This window comes from Syngnathus acus, chromosome 13 (genome assembly GCF_901709675.1).
Source record: "Syngnathus acus chromosome 13, fSynAcu1.2, whole genome shotgun sequence".
In the NCBI taxonomy this organism is placed as follows: domain Eukaryota; kingdom Metazoa; phylum Chordata; class Actinopteri; order Syngnathiformes; family Syngnathidae; genus Syngnathus; species Syngnathus acus.
In genome coordinates this window covers 3,511,395-3,531,675 of record NC_051098.1, presented here as the reverse complement: position 1 = coordinate 3,531,675, position 20,281 = coordinate 3,511,395, and the positions used below count along the sequence as shown (strand labels likewise).

The following is a 20,281-nucleotide window of genomic DNA, read 5'->3' as shown; positions in this document are numbered from 1 at the left end:
TCAGACATTTATGTGCCTTAAGCGGCAGAACATCAATAGTAAAGCTTAGGATGTCAATGGTTCACCCTCAGCATGGGCTCTTGGAGCCCTCCGCTTTGGCCGATCATATTTATGAGTGTGCTACAATCAAGTTTGTTTCCACTGATGTATGACTCCTTGTACCGACCCTGGCATGTTTGCTGGGCTTCCTGATGAATGACTTCAATAAACTCTTTGCTATGTTCATGTTATTCTAATCTAAGTCAATGTAGGCCAGCCACACAGTGGAAAGGGTTAACAACAACAACAAAAAGCAACCCTTTTGGTATACAAGTAGAAAAATCAAAGGATTGCATATCACTCTGTCAAGCTGTGCAAGTCAAGCTAAATCCCCCAAATAATTTCTCTCTTTCTTTAAACGTAATGTTTCTTTTTATGCATAGTTTTAAAATATGAAATATTCTTTCAAAATTTTCAGTCAAAATCTGCTTTATTGTCAACCTCTTCACATGCCAAGACACACAAAGAAATCGAAATTACGTTTCCACTATCCCACGGTGACAAGACATAGTACACGACATACATACAAGCAAACAACACAAAATAAAAACAAGAAGGCACAAACAATGAATAATAAGAGTGATAAATAAATAATAAATAAACAAATAACACAATAAATAAATAAATAAGTAAATAAGAGGAGCAAAACGGAGCAAGTGTGCATACAACAGACAGCAGAATATAGCGCAAAAGTACAGGACGCTACGCAGAAGGGGGGAGAGAGTTCAGGATCCTAACAGCCCGGAGTACGAAGCTGTTGGTGAGTCTGGTGGTGCGGGAGCGCAGGCTCCTGTACCTCTTCCCAGAGGGCAGAAGATCGAACAAAGAGTGAGCGGGGTGACTCACATCACTCACAATCGTGGTCGCCTTGCGGGTGAGATGGGAGGTGTAAATGTCCTTCAAGGAGGGGAGTGAAGCACCAATAATCTTACCAGCCGTGTTCACTATGCGCTGGAGGGCCTTCATGTTGTAGTCTGTGCAGCTACCACCCCAAAGCAATACAGCTGGAGAGGACGCTCTCAATGGTGCCACGGTAAAATGTAGTCATGACGGCCGGAGGAGCACACGCTCGCCTGAGTTTACGCAGGAAGTACAGGCGGCGCTGGGCCTTCTTCGCCAGTGATGCGGTGTTGGTGGACCAGGAGAGATCCTCACTGATGTGCACCCCCAGGAACCTGGTGCTGCTCACTCTCTCCACCACAGCACCGTCGATGGTCAGTGGCAGGTGTTGGGTGTGACCCTTCCGGAAGTCAACAACAATCTCCTTGGTCTTGTTGACGTTCAGCAGGAGGTTGTTGTCCTTGCACCACGTGGTCAGAAGGTCAACCTCCAACCTGTATTGAGTCTCGTCGCCCTTGGTGACCAGAATATTAACGAGATCCCCTGATTTTAACCCCCAGGAGGGCAATGAAAAACTAAACTGGGGAAAACTGAGAAACCTTGAGAAGCGACCGCAGATAGGAGTATCCCCGTTCTGGAACCACCATGCTGCAATGGATGCTGAGTGGGCAACATTTAACACACAATTTAATATGAATCAATATGAAAAGATGGCATGTAGAAATAAATTTAATTAGTTGAAGCGCTGCAGGAAGACCCTTTCAATCATCATGGTGGTGCCTGCGAGGAGGCAGTCTACCTAAGATCTTGTCCCACTGGTTGGTGTAGAATTCAGACAGCAACTTTCAGTTTGGTCATCATAGAGCCCCATCCCCAAGCTGTGGAGGAGGGGGCAGGAAAGAGAGTACAAACAGCAGTCAAGTCTGCCAATAGTTTAAGGCAAAAGTATAAAATATCTTTAGTCGTGTCTTGAATATTTCTCCTGAAAGGCAATGTGGCTCAGTGGTAGAGTACCGTATTTTCCGGACTATAAGGCGCAACTAAAAACTTAAAATTTTCTCAAAAGCCTTATAGTCCGGTGCGCCTTATATATGGACCAAATTCCTCAATTTAAACTGGCCCGAAGCATTGTGTCATGAAATCAATCATAAGTGGCCCACTGAAGACTATGAATCATGAATAAAAAAAAACTATGGATCATTATTTTGTGATTATAAAGTAATTTGTTGCGTCTGAAGTTGAAACAAAAAAGATAAAATGGAGAATGATTTGATTTGGATCAAAAATCTGACATGATGCATTAATGGTGCGCCTTATAGTCCGGTGTGCCTTATATAAGGACAAAGTTTTAAAATGGGCCATTCATTGAAGGTGCGCCTTATAGTCCGGTGCGCCTTATAGTCCGGAAAATACGGTAGTTGTCTACCGCCCAGACGTTAGGGGTTCAATCCCCAGCCATTAGGTCCGTGTCCAAATGTTCTTGAGCAACTTGCTTCTCATGGTATGTCATCATGAATGAGGAAATAGTGTGAAGCGCTTTGGGTGGACCTCAGGTAGAAATGCGCTATACAAAAAAGTACATTCTCACAAAGGCCAATTGTGTTAATCATGATTACGGTCTCTAATGAGGTCATTAACTAGTGGCGCTTTTGTGGAAAGTAATCTAATATTCATGAAACCGAGTTTCAGTCGGCGGATTTCCAAACAAAATATTAATAAGAGAGGGCAGCTTGGTGACACACTGGTTAGGACGTCTGCCTCACAGTTAGGAGGGTGCGAGTTTGATTCCACCTCCCGAACTCCCTGTGTGGAGTTTGCATGTTCTCCCCGTGCCCGCGTGGGTTTTCTCCAGGGACTCCGGTTTCCTCCCCTGGTAGGTCGATTGAGCACTCCAAATTGCCCCGAGGTGTGAGTGCGAGTGCGGATGGTTGTTCGTCTCTGTGTGCCCTGCGATTGGCTGGCAATCAGTTCAGGGTGTCCCCCGCCTACTGCCTGATGACTGATGGGATATGCTCCAGCACGCCCGCGACAAACGGTATAGAAAATGGATGGATGGATATTAATAAGATTGAATTGCCTGGGTCCTGACCAATGTTCCCTCTAATTTTTCATGTATCTGGGCATAGACACAAGCTCCCTGAGCAAACTGAGGACTACAGTGAGCAACATCCGATCGCTTGGGGGGGGGGTGCTAATGGGACGTCCAACGCTAATGGGGGGCGGGGGATGTTTATGCGCTGGATAGATTTCTTGTGCGCTGAGAACGTGCGGGCAGTGCGCGATTGCGCACGCGTGCAGCTTAGAGGGAACATTGGTCCTGGCTACACGGTGACGACCGTAGGAATGTGATGACTATTTGTTGGCACACAACTACTGTTATTGGGACCAAGCACCGTGTCATCGATAAGACCAGCCAGGGAAGAATGCCTAAACTTGTTGCGTAGCACTGCCTCAGTAGACAACATCAGTATGTGTTGGTTGGTTGCACTATGTGAGGTGTATCGCTCCAGTCTACACAAAAACTATTGTATTGTAAATAGAATGCAAATTCCTCACAGAGAGAGTCAGTTGAAGTTAAGAGGATTCTGTTTAAATTGTGGTCAAATAGGTATTATTTGAGGAAAATGAAACTTTGCAGTCATTTTTGTGGTTAGAAAAGTTTTAACTTATAGCATCTCTGTCGGTCCTGTACATTAAAGATTTACATTCGACACGTAATACTTGATAGTTGATTGTGCGGTTACTCTTTTCTCCAGCTCTCTGCCACCTTGATGTTTTTTTTTCAATTTCTTGACCACATCAGTTTTCCAAGGGATTTTAGTTATTTTTTTATACAGTATAAACAGGTCTAGACTTGCCCTAACTCTACTATTAAAATCATCCCTAACCCGAACCCAATAAAATCATAGGGCCAGTTTAATCTATCAAAGAGAGAGAGAGAGAGAGAGAGAGAGAGAGAGAGAGAGAGAGAGAGAGAGAGAGAGAGGAATGCATGGTGGAGAACTGGTTAGCACATCACCTCACATTTCAGATGTTATGGATGGATGGATGGATGGATGGATGGATGGATGGATGGATGGATGGATGGATGGATGGATGGATGGATGGTGTGGTTAGGTTGGTTGGCTGGTTGGCAAGGCAGGCAGGCAGGCAGGCAGGCAGGCAGGCAGGCAGGCAGGCAGGCAGGGAGGGTAGATTGAGTAGATACTGTTTCATGAGAATGGGCCTTTACAATTGTTATAGCAATGATCTTGGCATAAGTATGCACCATAGGGAGTGTTCTTCTATTTTTGCCTTCTGTCACTTTCCAAGTTGTCTTCTGTCTCCCCTTTAAACAATCTCCGACTCGATTGCTGAGTCGGTAACTTTGCAGTTAAATGAAAACAAATTAGAGATGAGTGATTACCTCGGCTTTGTTTTACTTTTCTGCGTTGACTTACGTTTAAGGTTTTCCTGATGATGAAGAGTTTTCCCTTAGGAGTACAGTCCTGGAAATCAAAAAACAAGGTATCCCTCGTAAAAATATACCTGTAAAAAAAGCGAAATTGGAGGCAATGCCACAAAGGCCAAAGAAGGCGTGATTTGAAATAGACACAAGCTGCTGGGATACATGAATGTGTTGAAGTGATGTGGTCTCTCAATGTGACCCTGAATAGCAAATTAAAACAAGTTCGTCAGTGATTCTTTGGTGGCAAGTCTTTAGTTGTACAGTTCTATGCAGTCGTGTAAAATGCAAAGGATGATTGTTTAAATGTTTTAGGATAATTGTAACTTTAGCCTAAACCACAAAGTTTGGGTCTGCTAAAAACCTTACTTGTAATTAGGTATTTCCAAATCGATATAAGTACCGTGTTTTCCGGACTATAAGGCGCAGTTTATTTCATAGTTTGGCCGGGGGTGCGACTTATACTCGGGATACTCAGGAGCGACTTACAGGACTGTGTCAGAAAATTAGAATATTGTGATTCTTTATTTTCTGTAATGCAATTAAAAAAACAAAAATGTGATACATTCTGGATTTATTACAAATCAACTGAAGTATTGCAAGCCTTTTATTATTTTAATATTGCTGATTATGGCATACAGCTTAAGAAAACTCAAATATCCTATCTCAAAATATTATAATATTTCCTTAGACCAAGTAAAAAAAAAGATTTATAACAGCAAAACGAAATCAAACATTTGAAAATGTCCATTAATGCACTCAGTACTTTGTTGGGAATCCTTTTGCACGGATTACTGCAACCAATGCGGCGTAGCATGGAGGCAATCAGCCTGTGGCATTGCTGAGGTGTTATGGATGCCCAGGATGCTTCAATAGTGGCCTTTAGCTCATTTGCATTGTTGGGTCTGGTGTCTTTCAGCTGCTTCTTCACAATACCCCACAAATTCTCTATGGGGTTCAGGAATTGGGAATATGGGGAATTGGCAGGCCAATTGAGGACAGTAATGCCATGGTCAGTACACCATTTACTGGTGGTTTTGCCACTGTGGGCAGGTGCCAGATCATGCTGGAAAATGAAATCATCTCCATAGAGCTTTTCAGCAGACGGAAGTGCTCTAAAATCTCTTGGTACACAGCTGCATTTACTCTGGACTTGATGAAAGCAGTCAGATCAGCAGTCTTCCCCATACTTGTGATTTAGTTTACTGAACCAAGCTGAGTGGTTTTCAAGGCTCAGGAAACCCTTGCAGGTGTTTTGAGTTAATTAGACAATTCAAGTGATTAGTTGAATACCCTACTACAGGGGTGTCCAAACGTTTTGCAAGGTGGGCCAGATTTGAAGGGGCCTGGGGGCCAATAGTTTTTTCAGGACATTTCTTAACTACAAAAATGTCATTGTCCCAATTGTCTTTATTTTTTTAATGACAAAATAACCAAATATAAGCCACCCAGGCAGATGTGAACAACTCTAAAAACACAAATTCTGCCTTTCCTTCGTCCGAAGAGTCAGATATTATTGGAGAAACTGTATGAAATACCTTAAATTTACATGAATTTAAAAAAAATGTTTGCCTCATGAAAATTTTAAACGGGAGTTATAAGTAATGCAAAGTTGTCTGTTATTATTAAAACTTAAAACAAGTGAATTTTGATCTTGTCATTTACAACATCTTTCAGAAAGTAATAGTTTGTGTCATGTCTACAGGTTCATAACATCAACAGTATTAACATGGCCACTTCATAGGTTGCTTTAGTAATATTTACTTTTGACTCGCAGCCCCGCGTCAAGAATCGCTGTTGTGATGTCACTTCAGCTTGGATCTGCTTCATTTTATCAGCGCGGTCACTCCCTGTTAGCTTGTCGTATGTGTTAGCATGTTTAGTCTGATAGTGTCTCTTTAGGTTGAAATCCTTAAACAAGACAATTTTCTTACAAATTGCAAATTAACACAATTGCCTTTATTTTCAGTGAAGAAGTATCGTAATTCCCATTTCTCTTGAAAGCGACGGCCATCAATGTCATCTTTCCTTGTATTTTTTGCAGTCGCCATGGCAGAAATGAGCGGAGAGTGGTGGTGCTGCCACCCTTTGGTAATAGGAGGAATTACAGTTTCAAGTTTCATGTTTTTTTATTCAGTTTGACAGTGCAGGCGGGCCATAAATAATATATTATAAGACCGAAGCTGTGGGCCGTATGAAATCTGACTGGGGGCCGTATTTGGCCCGCGGGCCGGACTTTGGACATGCCTGCCCTAGTATACTTTTTCATGATATTCTAATATTTTGAGATAGGATATTTGAGTTTTCTTTAGCTGTATGCCATAATCAGCAATATCAAAATAATAAAAGGCTTGCAACATTTCAGTTGATTTGTAATGAATCCAGAATGTGTGACATTTTTGTTTTTTTAATTGCATTACAGAAACTAAAGAACTTTATCACAATATTCTAATTTTCTGAGACAGTCCTGTATATGTGAAGTTATTAACACATCATTATATAATTTCACATGTTATTTTCACACGAAACCGCAAGAGGGCGCTCTAGACCTGTGGAATAATTGGAACTGCAGCTGACGATGAGTCTGGCGTAAGGGACGTAGAAGAGGAAGTGCCGCATCGTCTCCCTCCGAAGTTAGCGGAGTTGTTTAAAAGTGACACAGAGAGTGAAGATTTCATTGGACTTAGTGGTTTGGAGTGACACAGACGGTTTGGTAAACTTGTTAGCATGTTATTTATGCTATAGTTATCTGAATAACTCTTAATTTGTTAAGTCAGGCACATTCTCAGTTCCTTGTTTATGTGTTTATGTAACGTTAGCATACCATACCGTTCAGCCTGTTGTTGCCTTCTATCTTTATTTTAAATTGCCTTTCAAGATGACATGTCTGTTCTTGGTGTTGGAATTTATCAAATAAAATTCCCAGAAAAATGCGACTAATATTCCAGTGCGACTTATATAAGTATTTCTTCTTTTGATGCATTTTATGGCTGGTACGATTTGTACTCCGGAGCGACTTATAAGTTGTAGTGTAAGTGGTTCGGATGATGTTGTGGATGAAGTGTGCCACTGCAATCCAAAATTAATGTTAGACTAGTAAATTCAAAGTTCTATATTCTGTTCTTGTTTTTGTTACTGATGTTATTACTTACCACTGTCCCAGCATTCGCCCAAACATACAGTTGGTGAACCACACCGATGTCCATGTTTCAAGACTCACCAATATTTTGCTATCTCTTACTTTGAACAGGAAATGCCTTTGTGGTGAGTCTTGCCTTCGCTGACTTGATGGTAGCATTCTATCCTTATCCTCTGGTGTTGTATGCCATCTTCCATGACGGCTGGTCATTGGGAGAGACCCAGTGCAAGGTACGCAATTAAGACCTAAATCTTGGTTTCAGTGGCAGCTTTTTAAAAAGTCAACTATGCGCATGTCAACAAAAACATTTAAAAAAAAAAATTTGTAAGACTTATGAAGAAGGGTGATTGTTGCCACATGCACAAAACAACAAATAATTTTCAGACACTCCTGCAGCTCTTTTATAGTTGCTGTCAGCCTCTTGGCTGCCTTCCTGAGCAGCTTCTTTTTTGTCTTTTCATCAATTTTGGAAGCATGTCCAAAGTTCACTGTTTTGCTGTATTTTGTCCACTTAATGATGACTCCACTATTTTTCCTGTGATTTCCTTTGAAATTTGGAGCAAAAATTCTCCTGAATGACATGTCGAAACAAAGAGATCCCTCTGATGTTGTGGAAGCTCTCTATGGACCATGCCTTGAACTGTAAGAACTGCCAGGAAGAGCCTTCAAGAACATCTGAAATTTATTATGAGATAATAAGAGGGACTTAAATGGTTGCAGGTTTGTGCTAAATCCATCAATATAACTTTCACTAATAAAAATAATTACTTCTGAACACAACCGAATCCCAAGCTATACTATGAGGGTGTGTACCGTAATTTCCGGCCTATAAGCCGCAACTTTTTGCACATGCTTTGAACCCTGTGGCTTGGCGTAGCTATGGATTTTTCATGATTTTTATGATATTGTAAGAGTATTTGTTTTGGTAATACAGGTAATAGAAATGAGGACAATTCACTTAAAATACCTGTGGCTTATATATGAAAAGGATGTTCCTCTAATTTTAGCTGGTGCGTCCTATATTCAGGTGCGTCATATAGTTCAGAAATTACGGTACATTTTAGCAGCCACATTTCATCATGTGTTTATTTTTAAATACCCTTGCTTGTGGAAAAAATGAAATAATTCATTTCGGTCCATTTTTATTTTATTATTATTATTATTATTACTATAATAATCTGAGATTTGAACAGGGGTCTATAGACTGTTTAATCTGCTGTAGATAAAATCCAACTCCAGATGTGAACTTGTCCTTTCCTGTAATTATGCTGTTGCTGTTTTTCTTATTTTGATTTAAATTAAAGGAGCTGTATTATACTATTTTCCACAGTTAATTGGTGATCCAATTTTTCATGTAATGTGAGTTATTTTGGTGACTATTTTTCTAACCCGGAAGTAAGTCGCCTAGTTTACTAATACCCGCCTCCGCTGTACTCGCACAATTTCGCGCAGGTCGGCTCGAGGTGCGGTCATGCCCACTCACACAATAGGACATCCCAAAATCACATAGAAAAAAGCTCATCAAACACCAGTGACTAGTACTTGAGCACAATGCAGAAGGTAATGGAAACATTTGATAATATACATATTTGATGCACCAAAATCAGAACAGCCGCATGTCAATTATGTGTAAATCTATTAAGGATTAAGGCTCGTGATGTAAATTACATTAAGAAAATCGCCGTCATATTCAAATGGTGTGGAAAAAATGTGGTTTATGGTCATTAATATCTTACATTGCAAATGATTCTCTGGTTCCAACAGAGTAAAACTTTCCAAAAGGCATTTTCCATTCCAGCACAGATTTGAGGCCTTTATACTAACCAAATACATTTGGAATAAAGTAAAATGCAGAATTAATCATCTTGTCTATTTTAAACACCTTTTTATGGGAACAAAATCCCACAGAGAAACTCTTCTCCTGTCATTTATCTGTCTAAATGTCCACCTCTTTCAGATAAGTGGCTCCTGTCATTTATCTGTCTAAATGTCCACTTCTTTCAGATAAGTGGCTTCCTGATGGGTTTGAGCGTCATTGGCTCCATCTTCAACATCACAGGCATTGCCATCAACCGCTATTGTTACATCTGCCACAACTTCAGCTATGACAAGTTGTACAGCAACCGCAACACACTGGTGCTGGTCACACTCATCTGGTTCTTAACAATCATGGCCATTGTGCCAAATCTATTTTTTGGCTCGCTGCAGTACGATCCCCGCGTCTATTCCTGCACATTTGCACAGACTGTAAGCACTTCCTATACCATCACAGTGGTGATAATCCACTTCTTTGTGCCCATTTCCGTGGTTACTTTCTGCTACATGAGGATATGGATCTTGGTCATTCAGGTAAGGCGCAAAGTGAAATCTGAGGTACGTCCTCGCATCAAGCCCAGTGACTTGAGGAACTTCATCACTATGTTTGTAGTGTTTGTGCTTTTTGCAATTTGTTGGGCACCACTCAACTTCATTGGGCTTGCTGTTGCCATTAACCCAGAAGAAGTCGCACCTCACGTCCCGGAGTGGCTCTTTGTTGTCAGCTATTTCATGGCTTACTTCAACAGTTGCCTTAATGCCGTCATCTATGGCCTGCTGAACCAGAACTTCCGCAGGGAGTACAAACGAATTGTCATGTCTGTGTGGTGGCCACAGCTCTTCTTCCAGGAAACATCACGAGGAGGGACTGAAGGCATGAGGAGCAAACCATCACCAGGACTCAATAATAATGACCAAGCAAAAGGAGAAACTCTGTGACTCAGTTTGTCACTACCGTGCCAAAGCCTCAACAAGCACTTGAAACACAATAGCCAAATGGGCTACAGTAAAATGAAAAGACAAAAACTGCCCAATATACAAAATAATGTTCACATTTTTGAGCACCATTCTTAATGTTTAAAGCTCATCAATTTAGTTTTTTTTGTTTTTTTTTACAGCAGGCTTGGGGCCTGAATGGGCCAGCGTGTAAACATGTTTATTGCATCATTAGTCTATTCAACCAATTCAATTTTGGAACTTCTGAATGAACTCAAGGGATGACTTAGAGCCAGTCATTAGGGATTTGTGCAGCATCACTTTTCACAAATTTCCTTTCAACTTTGCTTTTCCTTGCATCTGGGTCATTTCAGCACACAGTGACAATTGTCGCTGTTCCTGTTTTTAGGTGTGCTGTCAATGCAAGGTGGGCAAAGCTAGCAAATTGCTAAGCATCAGGGTGTAGTAAATGAAACAAAACATAGTATGAATGTTGTTGCTGGCTTTTCTCAAATCTATCACATATTTATTTACTGCAAGTCAAAATATTCTTTTGCGTCTTTCGCTAACATTTCTATCAATTCAAATTTGTTCTGCAGCTGATGTGCTCTCCTGAATTTTCTATGACAAAAATATCCAGCATCCCTGAGTGGCATAAACTCTATAGAAAACAAACAGAATATTTATGTAGAAAAAAATGAAAGCTTTATACTTTTTTTTCACTTTTTTCATCAGTTGTGAAGCAAAATTTGATGATTTTTGACGATTTGACAAAATGATTTTCAATATGTGGAAATCACCAAAACTAAATTGATGAGCTCTCAATGTGGTGTATGTTTAAATGTTCCTGTGCAGACCCAAGGTGCCCGTGTTGTTTTGGAAATATGTATTTGGCACCAAAATGCAGTTGTAAACATTTACAAAATTTGGTGAGAATATAACAGACAGCAGCTTAATTATCCTCTTATTCATATTAGTAACATACTGTGCAAGGTGTTTGGCAGCACCAACGGTTTCTCATGGTATATAATTGTATATCAAATTATATGATCACATTTTACCTTGTGTCACATTTATGACTACCATGACTAAAATGTGAAATACAATTTAATTTGCTTAGCTGGTAGTCAATACCTCAACTTGTTAATTATCAGAAAATGTGCCTGTCCTGCTCATCTTCTTTTTCACTTGACCAAAAATAACTTCTTTTAACGGATCATAGATGAACATCCTGCCTGCTGTAAGATTTTCACTTTGATGTCAATGTTTATCAAGGCTGAATGGAACTACAGTAGGCAGCACAAGCAGAGCATTTATCCGTCAATGATTAATCTCTGTCAATATAGTTTTCATGTTGTAAATCATGAACTAGTGAGGAATGTAACAGAATTTTTGGGTCATATCTGAAAAACGTTTTGATGCAAGTCATATAAGTACTACACAAGAACTACTGGAAAACACAACTCAACATTGATGTTTTATATATAGTATGCAGCATTTTCCTGATTTAGAGATTCTATTTTCATCTATTTTATGGCACATACTGGGATAGACAAAGTTGCCATGACAACCCCCCCCAAGCACTTTAAAGGTGCACATTTCTCTAAATTAATTTTGATGAAAACATAAAGGAACTTTGTAACAGTAGTACCTCCAAAACGGCACACGATCCATTCAGATAACTGGACGAGCCTCAGTTTGTTTGGATTGAAAAAGATTTTCTCTGTCAAACTGCTAGCACAATTATATTGAAGTAATAACTTATAAATAGAAGATAAGCCCCTCAGTGACTACGAATAAGACTTTTGAGGTACCCAACACCTTTTGTCGTCCAATTTTTGGCTCACTTGGTTTTACCTGGGTTATTTATCCAAATGAGATACTTGTCTTAAAGACATTATTTATCCCTTTTGCAGCAATAACAGCTGCTTCCAGAAAAAAACAATCATGCCAGTAGATTTTTGTCCATTTGGGTGGGTCTATTAGTTGTTGAGTTGTTGACTGCTAATGCAATGCTAGCTGACTTGACTTGTCCTTGAAAGTGCTGGCTCATGGAAACAAGAAATGATATGGAGTTTAGTTGCCATTTAGGTATTTGAAACAGTAGCTGTCAAGAATAATCACAAAGAAGAACAGAACTCAGTCTAAAAACAAACAAACAAATTAAATAAATAAATGTTCACCAGCAAAAAAAAAACATCACAACTTAAATAAACCACATACTCGTCACCAATATAGGCCATACAGAAGCTGACTATAGCTTGAACAGTCCTCCAATGTTTTTTTTTACAAGTAATTAGACCATTTAGGGATGTAAAACAATTCCTAAAGGTCTCTAAAAGCACAATTATTTCATGAAACCGGATCACAGTGTACTTATGCAGTTTACAGTTTGGAATCTTAGTAACATTGTAATCTTAGTAATGATGAGAATCAATACTTTCTCTATGCATTTTATTCTTCATCTGATTCCAAAAGAGCATTAAAAGCAAACGGAAGGCCACTCATGTTTGTGAATAGTGCTTTTTTTTAATGATTGTATCTTAGTAAAAACAAACGCTCAGCTGATTCATGCTGAACTTCAGACTTTCTATGACCATGTGCATGTTTTTTAAGACGTTTCTGTTTTCCTTGTGGATTGTTACATACAATCATTTGATTTTTTTTGCTATAGTATGTCAAATGAGCACAGCTTTTGGTTTATTGACAACTGTGCTATTAATGTTGATAAATCCAAACATATTTAATGACTGTAGTAATTGCATTGATTTAAAGTTGCACTTATCAGTGTTTTCAGTTGTTTTTTTAAATTGTCTTCATGTTCATCCAAAATGTTGTCACAGATGCTATACAACAGTCCAAAAGAAATTCAATCTGCTGTTACTTTTCATTGTCATCGTTTTCACCCCAATTTCTATGATACATAGAAATCAGTAGTCCACTTACATAAATATGTACCGTGTACTATGATATTCCATCCCAGATAATTTATTTGATTAGATATTATTATAATAATTATTATAATCAGTTGGTGGCACAGAACATGTACTATGACATTAAAAAGTGCATACGTAGCATGTTGTTGGAATGCTAACATCAACAAAATTGACACTAATAAACTCTCACCCCTACCCTGTTTTCCCTCAATAAATACGTATGCCCTTGCAAGAGGCCTAAGTCAGACTTCGTTCGAACATCGCTGCATGCACAGTGACGAACATTTTCTCCACTTGCAAGTGCTAAAAGGGCATACTGTCTCCCGTGTGGTTCTTGCAAATAAGTTAGAGTGAGCACCACTCTAACACTAATAATTGTATTTTCGTGACTTTTCTCTTTAAAGTTCCCATGTTCTCCCTGTACTTGCATATCTCTCAAGGTTTACATTTACATGAGGAGGTTGATTCATGACTCTCAATTGCCTAAAGTTGTGAATGTGAGAGTGACTGATTGTCTCCAAGTGTTTGAATGGCAAGCAGTCGCAAAATCAGTTGGGACAGGGTCGACCCCATATGACAGTGGTCCCCAACCACCGGGCCGCGGACCGGTACCGGTCCGTGGGTCACTTGGTACCGGGCCGCGGAGCCGCACAGGAAAAAAAAAAAAGATTTTTTTTTTTTTTTTCATTGACGATCAATTCATTCATGTTAAGACGCTCGTCCCGGTCACGTGACATGTTTCCCCAGTCGAGCCCGCAAAGCTAGCAAAAATGAGTAAGAATTTATTTTGAAAAATATAAAAAATTTGGCGAATCTCTCCCAATTACATCTGTCGGTGCATCTGAAAAATAAGGACTCTTGACACAGGGCGCTCGTCTCGGTCACGTGACATGTCACCACAGTCAAGCCCGCGAGGCAAGCAAAAATGAGCAAGAAACAGAGAAGTTTGGAAAGCTTCTTCGGAAAGGGAAAAACGTCCAATGAGGACACTGAAGAAGAAGAGGCTACGACTTCTCAGAAAAGGAAAGCTGCATTTAAAAGAACATTTCTGGAGTCCTACTTAAAATATGGATTTATCGCCACAGGTGACTCTGACGCGCCAAGTGCACTCCGCATATGTGGCGAAAGGCTAGCTAACGAGGCAATGAAGCCTTCAAACCTGCTTCGGCACATGGAGACCAAGCATCCTGCATTTAAAGACAAACCTTAACCACTTCGGGTGTCATTGTCTCCGATTACGCCTAGATGGGAACGGCTCATTTCTGAGAAAAGAGCTCGGTGCTCCCACTAATTCAACGTTTTATTTTTATGTGGTTTATATTTGTTTTTATGCCAGTCGTATCATTTTATTTCATCCTATTTATATATATAAATATTTAAATAATAATTATATAAATATATTTATTTATATAAAGGCCGGTCCGCGAAAATATTTCTGACACGTAACCGGTCCGTGGTGCAAAAAAGGTTGGGGACCACTGCCATATGTGACCCTAAACAGCTGGATGGATGCATCATTAGCTTAACATCTTCTCAATTAGTTCACTGATTTCAAGGAAACGGAGAGCAAAATTCTAAACCAATCATTCAGTATACATACAGAATACATACTATGTCACCATTCATGACATATAGTATAATATGGGGCAGCACAGTGGTCGACTGGTTAGCACATCCGGCTCACAGTGCCCAGGTTGCACTCACGGCTAACCCACGCAGGCACGGTGAGAACATGCAAACTCCACAGAGGAAGGCCGGAGCCAGAATTGAAGCCAACACCTCTGAACTGTGAGGCGGACCTGCTTGTCCGCCCTCAAAGAAGAATTACAAACTACAATTCTGAAAACAATCCTGAATAGTTTTTTCTGTCTTCAGTGCTACTACAGGTACTCTGTAAGCATTTGTGATGGGGAAAAAAAAGCTTAAGCATTTTGATACAATTCCTACATTTTATTTAAGTAATTATGAAATTAATAATTATAAAATTATTTTTTCCAAGGAATCCAAATATGTGTCTGTGACTTACAGTGCTTGACATTTCATTGGTTACCTCATGAATTGTTCATGAAAACAGGTGGCTTTGCCGATTTTACTGTGTCAACCAAATGGATTCACAACCGACAATTGTCTTATAAAACCTTTATCAGAGAGAATTGTTGATTTTTTTAACTCTTCTGCTACTACAGTAGTTTTTGTCTTTACATAAAGTAGACAATATGAGCCAAGTTGTAGCAGTTGCATCAGATATGACAACACTGTCCTTCTCTTGGTTATGACTTGGTATTAATTTGTGGGGGGGTGAAAACAACAACAAAGCATTATTGTGTTATATTAAAATACTTTTTTTTTCTTTCATCAAAGAATATTTTGCAACAATCACTGTGAAAAATAACTTCATGGTGTTGTACTGACTGTGAGGACATTAAGACGAGAAGAATTTCTACAAGGTAATTGTATCACGCTTAATTTGAGGTAGAGAGGGTTCAGCCAATAATTTCAGGCTGCCAATAAAATAAATTAGTTTTTCAATCCCCAAAATTGCAGTCATTTGAAATTGAAAACTTGTCAACTACAACAAGCAAATAAGTGGCTGCTGAGATCATAGCAGCTCAGACTTTCTAACTGCAAGTTTGTTGGAATGTTTTTCAGCCCACAAAAGATATTTAAGAAATTGTTTTGATTCTTTTGTGAAAAAAGTACAAAATATAATGCATTTATTACTGTGACATATGAGAGCAGCACTCAGAACTTTGCCATTGTTAAAGATTACTATACTATGTCAATTAAAATGTGTGATTCTCTTTAAGAGGCTGTGTTCATTTTTCTCTTATTACTGTAGTGTTTTAAAAGCATGGAAAATAGGCTCCCTGGCCCGCCGACTGAGGATGAGTGATGCAGAAAATAGATTGTATGGATGGAGCAATAGGTTTATATAGCACTTTACTCTCTGGTCACGTTCACCACACAGTAAAATGAAGAACAGTGGTCCTTAACCTTGTTGGAGGTACTGAACCCCACCAGTTTCATATGCGCATTCACCGAAGACAGATATTTTTTACTGGTGCGCAAAATGAGCCGTGCATGAACATCACCTTGTTCAAATAACAAAACCAACACAATGCATGAACTCACAACAAATTACATACTGGCAAATCAGAATTTACACGATAAATCAGGTTTGTTCGGACCTCCTCAGTGGAGGCTCTGTCGAACCCCTGAGACCGACTCACCAAACCCCTAGGGTTAAGAACCACTGGTCTAGAATAAATGGGAACGGAAACAGACCACTCAAAAGGGTGAAATATTTCATTCACAAATTATAAAATACAACAACTATGGAAACTACGGCCATCAATGAGAAATCAATGACCAAGTAAGCAATGAGATTGTGGAACTAGAGGCACTGATGGCCATGTTAAAAACAGCCTGGCTGAGGTTCGCTAGTTATCAATATGAATCAAAACACTGACGGAAATTACTCATTTAGACTCCTATACAAACAGTCAAGGTATTACAACTAAATTCATGCAGGCTGTAGACATTATTTTTTATCAAGTTATTCTTTTATCAATAACTTGACAGGTCATGGCTTTAAGGCAGGGGTGCGCAATACGTCGATCGCGATCGACCGGTCGATTGCCAAGCCACTATTGGTCGATCGCGTGATATATATATTTTTTTCTTTCGCACTTGACGCGTGTACAAACAACGGCGCTAACAACACAACACAAACACGCTAGCTCGCGAGTTCCCTCCAATTGTCAGAACCCTGTTTTTTCTCTTAAACTTAAGAAAGGGTATAAAAATGAGTGGGGCAGCTGGCCATAGTAAGAAGTATCACTTTCATAGGGAATGGGAGTAGGACTTTTTTTTCATGATGACATATATATATATATATATATATGTATATACCGTTTTTTTCCGTGTATAATACGCCCCCATGTATAATACGCACCCTAACAATGGCATGTTGATGCTGGAAAAAAGCCTGTACCCATGTATAATACGCACCCAATTTTTTTATTTTTTATTTTTTTTATTTATTTTTTATTTTTTTTAAGTCCCAATGATCGTCACACACGCAGGGAGGCAATGGGTCCCATTTTTATAGTCTTTGGTATGGTCTTAACTAGGCTGGATGTATTTGTTTTGTTGGCGATGATTTCTCTGACTGCCCGTAAAGGCACCACCGCGATCAGATGAAAAGAGAGGAAAGTGACGTGCGGACATGTGAAAAAGGCGGCTCTGTATGGGAGAGACGTTGAAGAGGAATAAAAACACCCTTGGAAACCAAAACTTGCCCCTCGTCGTGACTCGGAGCCGCAACAAATGTTTCGGATTTATGTAGGGTACATTGTGACAGCAAACGAGCAGGTGATCGAGCAAGCGTCTGATACGAGAGCATTGCGTTCGTATGGAGCGTGTTTGAAGTGAACAGCAGAGACGGAAGGAACAAGGCAAAGTGTTGTGAAATAAAATATTACCTGTAATACGCATTTTGTTATTTGCTGATTGTATTAAACTATCACATTCATTGTCAGTCAAGAAGAGAAGAGGACTATTATCCCTTCTTTGACGAAATGACCAGAGCACAGTACAAACACACTATTGTTCTTTCGGTATTTATTCAACCCACATTCTTTCACAACATGACAAGAAGAGAACAATACATAAATCAATACTCGTACCAGTACCATGATTTTCTTAAAAAAAAAAAAAAAAAAAAATTAAATTAAAAAAAAAAAAATTAAAAAAAAATTGTACCCATGTATAATGCGCACCCCAGATTTTAGGACAATAAATTAGTTAAATTTTGCGTATTATACACGGAAAAAAACGGTATATATAAAATGATTTTTTTTTTTGTGGGTAGATCTTTGTGACTCATCAACCTGACTAACCTCTCCCTGAATATTTCAATATCAGCATCCAACAATATTTGGACAATGGCAGTTCATTCTGGGTAAGACAACTGTTTCATCGAGGCTTTTTGTCACTGGCAGCGGTAGAAAGAATTTGTCAGACATCCAAACAAAAAGACAATAGGTGTTGAAGATTTTGGATATGAATCATATTTAGAAATTTAAATTACTTAAACATTAAGAATTGCATTAACGTTTAAATGTATTTACGTATATTGTATTTGTATTGTTTAGTTTTAGTCATTGCATTGAGAAACTGAATTTGAATAATGTATTAGTAGATTATTGACTAGTTTGGAACAGAAGCCCAATAAATTCAAAACTGAAATGTAAGACTATTAGGAGCATATAGTCACCCTTTTATGATAATGGCCTGTCATAGTTTTGACATTTTTTTGCATTATCTCCCTAGGCTTATGGCCATACTACCCTGAGAACGCCTGATCTCGTCAGATCTCTGAAGCTAAACAGGGCCGGGCCTGGTTAGTACTTGGATGGGAGACCGCCTAGGAATACCAGATGCTATAAGCTTTGAGCGGCACAGTGGAAAAACTGGTTAGCACGTCTGCCTCACAGTTCAGAGGGTGCGGGCTCAAACCCATTGCCGGCCCTCCCTGTGTGGAGTTTGCATGTTTTCCCCGTGCCTGCGTGGGTTTTCTCCGGGCACTCCGGTTTCCTCCCACATCATAAAAACATGCATGATCGGCTGATTGAGCACTCCAAATTTCACGTAGGTGCGAGTGTGGATGGTTGTTCGTCTCTGTGTGCCGTGCAATTGGCTGACAACCGGTTCAGGGTGTCCCCCGCCTACTGCTGGGATAGGCTCCCGCGACCCCCGTGGGGACAAGCGGTACAGAAAATGGATGGCTGGATATCTCCTGAGGATGCTAAAATCGGCCCCGCTTGCATGCATTTTCTTCCTTAGGGTTTGGTCAGTGATGGACATTAAGGACTTCTTACTTGAAATGAGGCTTTTGTAAATAGTTTTGATTTTTTTTTTTAAAAGACCAGAGCCCATTATTCTTTGTGATGACTACTGCATTCCGATTTTGACAGTGATGGGGGATTTATCATTATTATTTTCAAATTGACCCAATTTAGAGGTTCGGTCCATTTTTGACTTGACTTTAAGGACCTTTTGAGAGATTCCGTTTGTCATGTCTGAGAATACATATAACTATAGTTAAGACTACAGAAATAAAGAACATTCTAACTTTTAAACAGTAATTATGTGCTCAATATACTATACCCAACTCTCACGATGCAACCATAGAGCAGATCGTTTCACGAGAACACTGATGACACCTGGTGGACTGCTAAAACGTTACCGGACTACCATTCAAAATGCTTGATTTTTTTACCCCTCATACAAGTTCCAGTGTGAATATCCGAGAAAAGCTCATTCGTTTCAGCAGCAAGTTATACTTTGACAGTATAGTCTTAAAACACAGGGAAATTTTCACAGGACCAGTTTCCACCAATCAAATCTAATGTCTCTCCCTCTCAAAGTTTCATAATGTGATTTTTGGAGCCATTTTAATGATGAATATTGGCAAAAACAAAAGATACAAAATCTAGTAGAACACCCTTCTTGTTCTCACTCTAGATCAGGGTTGGGCAAACTTTTTGACTTGCGGGCCGAACTGGGTTCTAAATTTGGACCGGAGGGCCGAACCAGGAACAGATGGATGTAGTGTTTGTGTGAAGTAATATAAACGACCTGTAAAGGTCATTGCATAAAAGGTTTTGGCCTTTAGTAGGTAGTAAAGCATGGATATTCAAAGAAAGTTTTTTGAAAACAAATGCATTTATTAACAGCATAAAAAAAGAAAATTCACTAAAAAACTGCTATCAGTGATTCTCATAAAATACGACACTGTTATTATGAATAACAGTCTCCATCACTTCAGTGCCTGCAGGTCAGATTAATGAAAGATGTTTATCTTATGAGATCACATCAAACGGCAAACATTCTGACCAAATATATCATCTTGGAGAATCGGTGAAAGCATACATCCAAATAAAGTAATCAAAACGGCAACACGGTGAGGGGTATCTGAAAATCAGAGCAGAGTTTTAACTCACAAACACCTGGTAACAGAGGTGAGGAAACGGGAAACACTTCCTTAAAGTAAGCCTTAAGAACTTTACAGGTTAAGATTAGTCGCAAACAGGTGGTGCATCAATGTCCTTGAGCATCCTGCATTGT

At 39.4% G+C, this 20,281-nt stretch overlaps 1 protein-coding gene, 1 long non-coding RNA gene and 1 other non-coding gene across 3 annotated transcripts in view; 2 read left to right on the top strand and 1 right to left on the bottom strand.

The window, feature by feature from the left end:
- Positions 1-11,786, top strand: part of LOC119133101 (melatonin receptor type 1B-like) — a 52,879-nt gene extending 41,093 nt beyond the window's left edge. Inside the window, exons 2-3 of the mRNA XM_037268786.1 lie at positions 7,575-7,693; positions 9,468-11,786. Of these exons, the coding sequence (XP_037124681.1) occupies positions 7,575-7,693; positions 9,468-10,217 (869 nt within the window). The 3' untranslated portion in view covers positions 10,218-11,786. The remainder of the gene's footprint in view (positions 1-7,574; positions 7,694-9,467) is intronic.
- Positions 4,023-7,575, bottom strand: LOC119133102. Its single transcript, XR_005100050.1, has 3 exons — positions 7,477-7,575; positions 4,320-4,367; positions 4,023-4,244 (listed from the first exon to the last, which is right to left on the bottom strand). It is a non-coding gene; the product is annotated as an uncharacterized LOC119133102 (long non-coding RNA).
- A 6,698-nt stretch (positions 11,787-18,484) lies between the features above and the next one.
- LOC119133134 lies at positions 18,485-18,603 on the top strand. The gene has a single exon (XR_005100067.1). It is a non-coding gene; the product is annotated as a 5S ribosomal RNA (ribosomal RNA).
- The last annotated feature ends 1,678 nt before the right edge of the window (positions 18,604-20,281 follow it).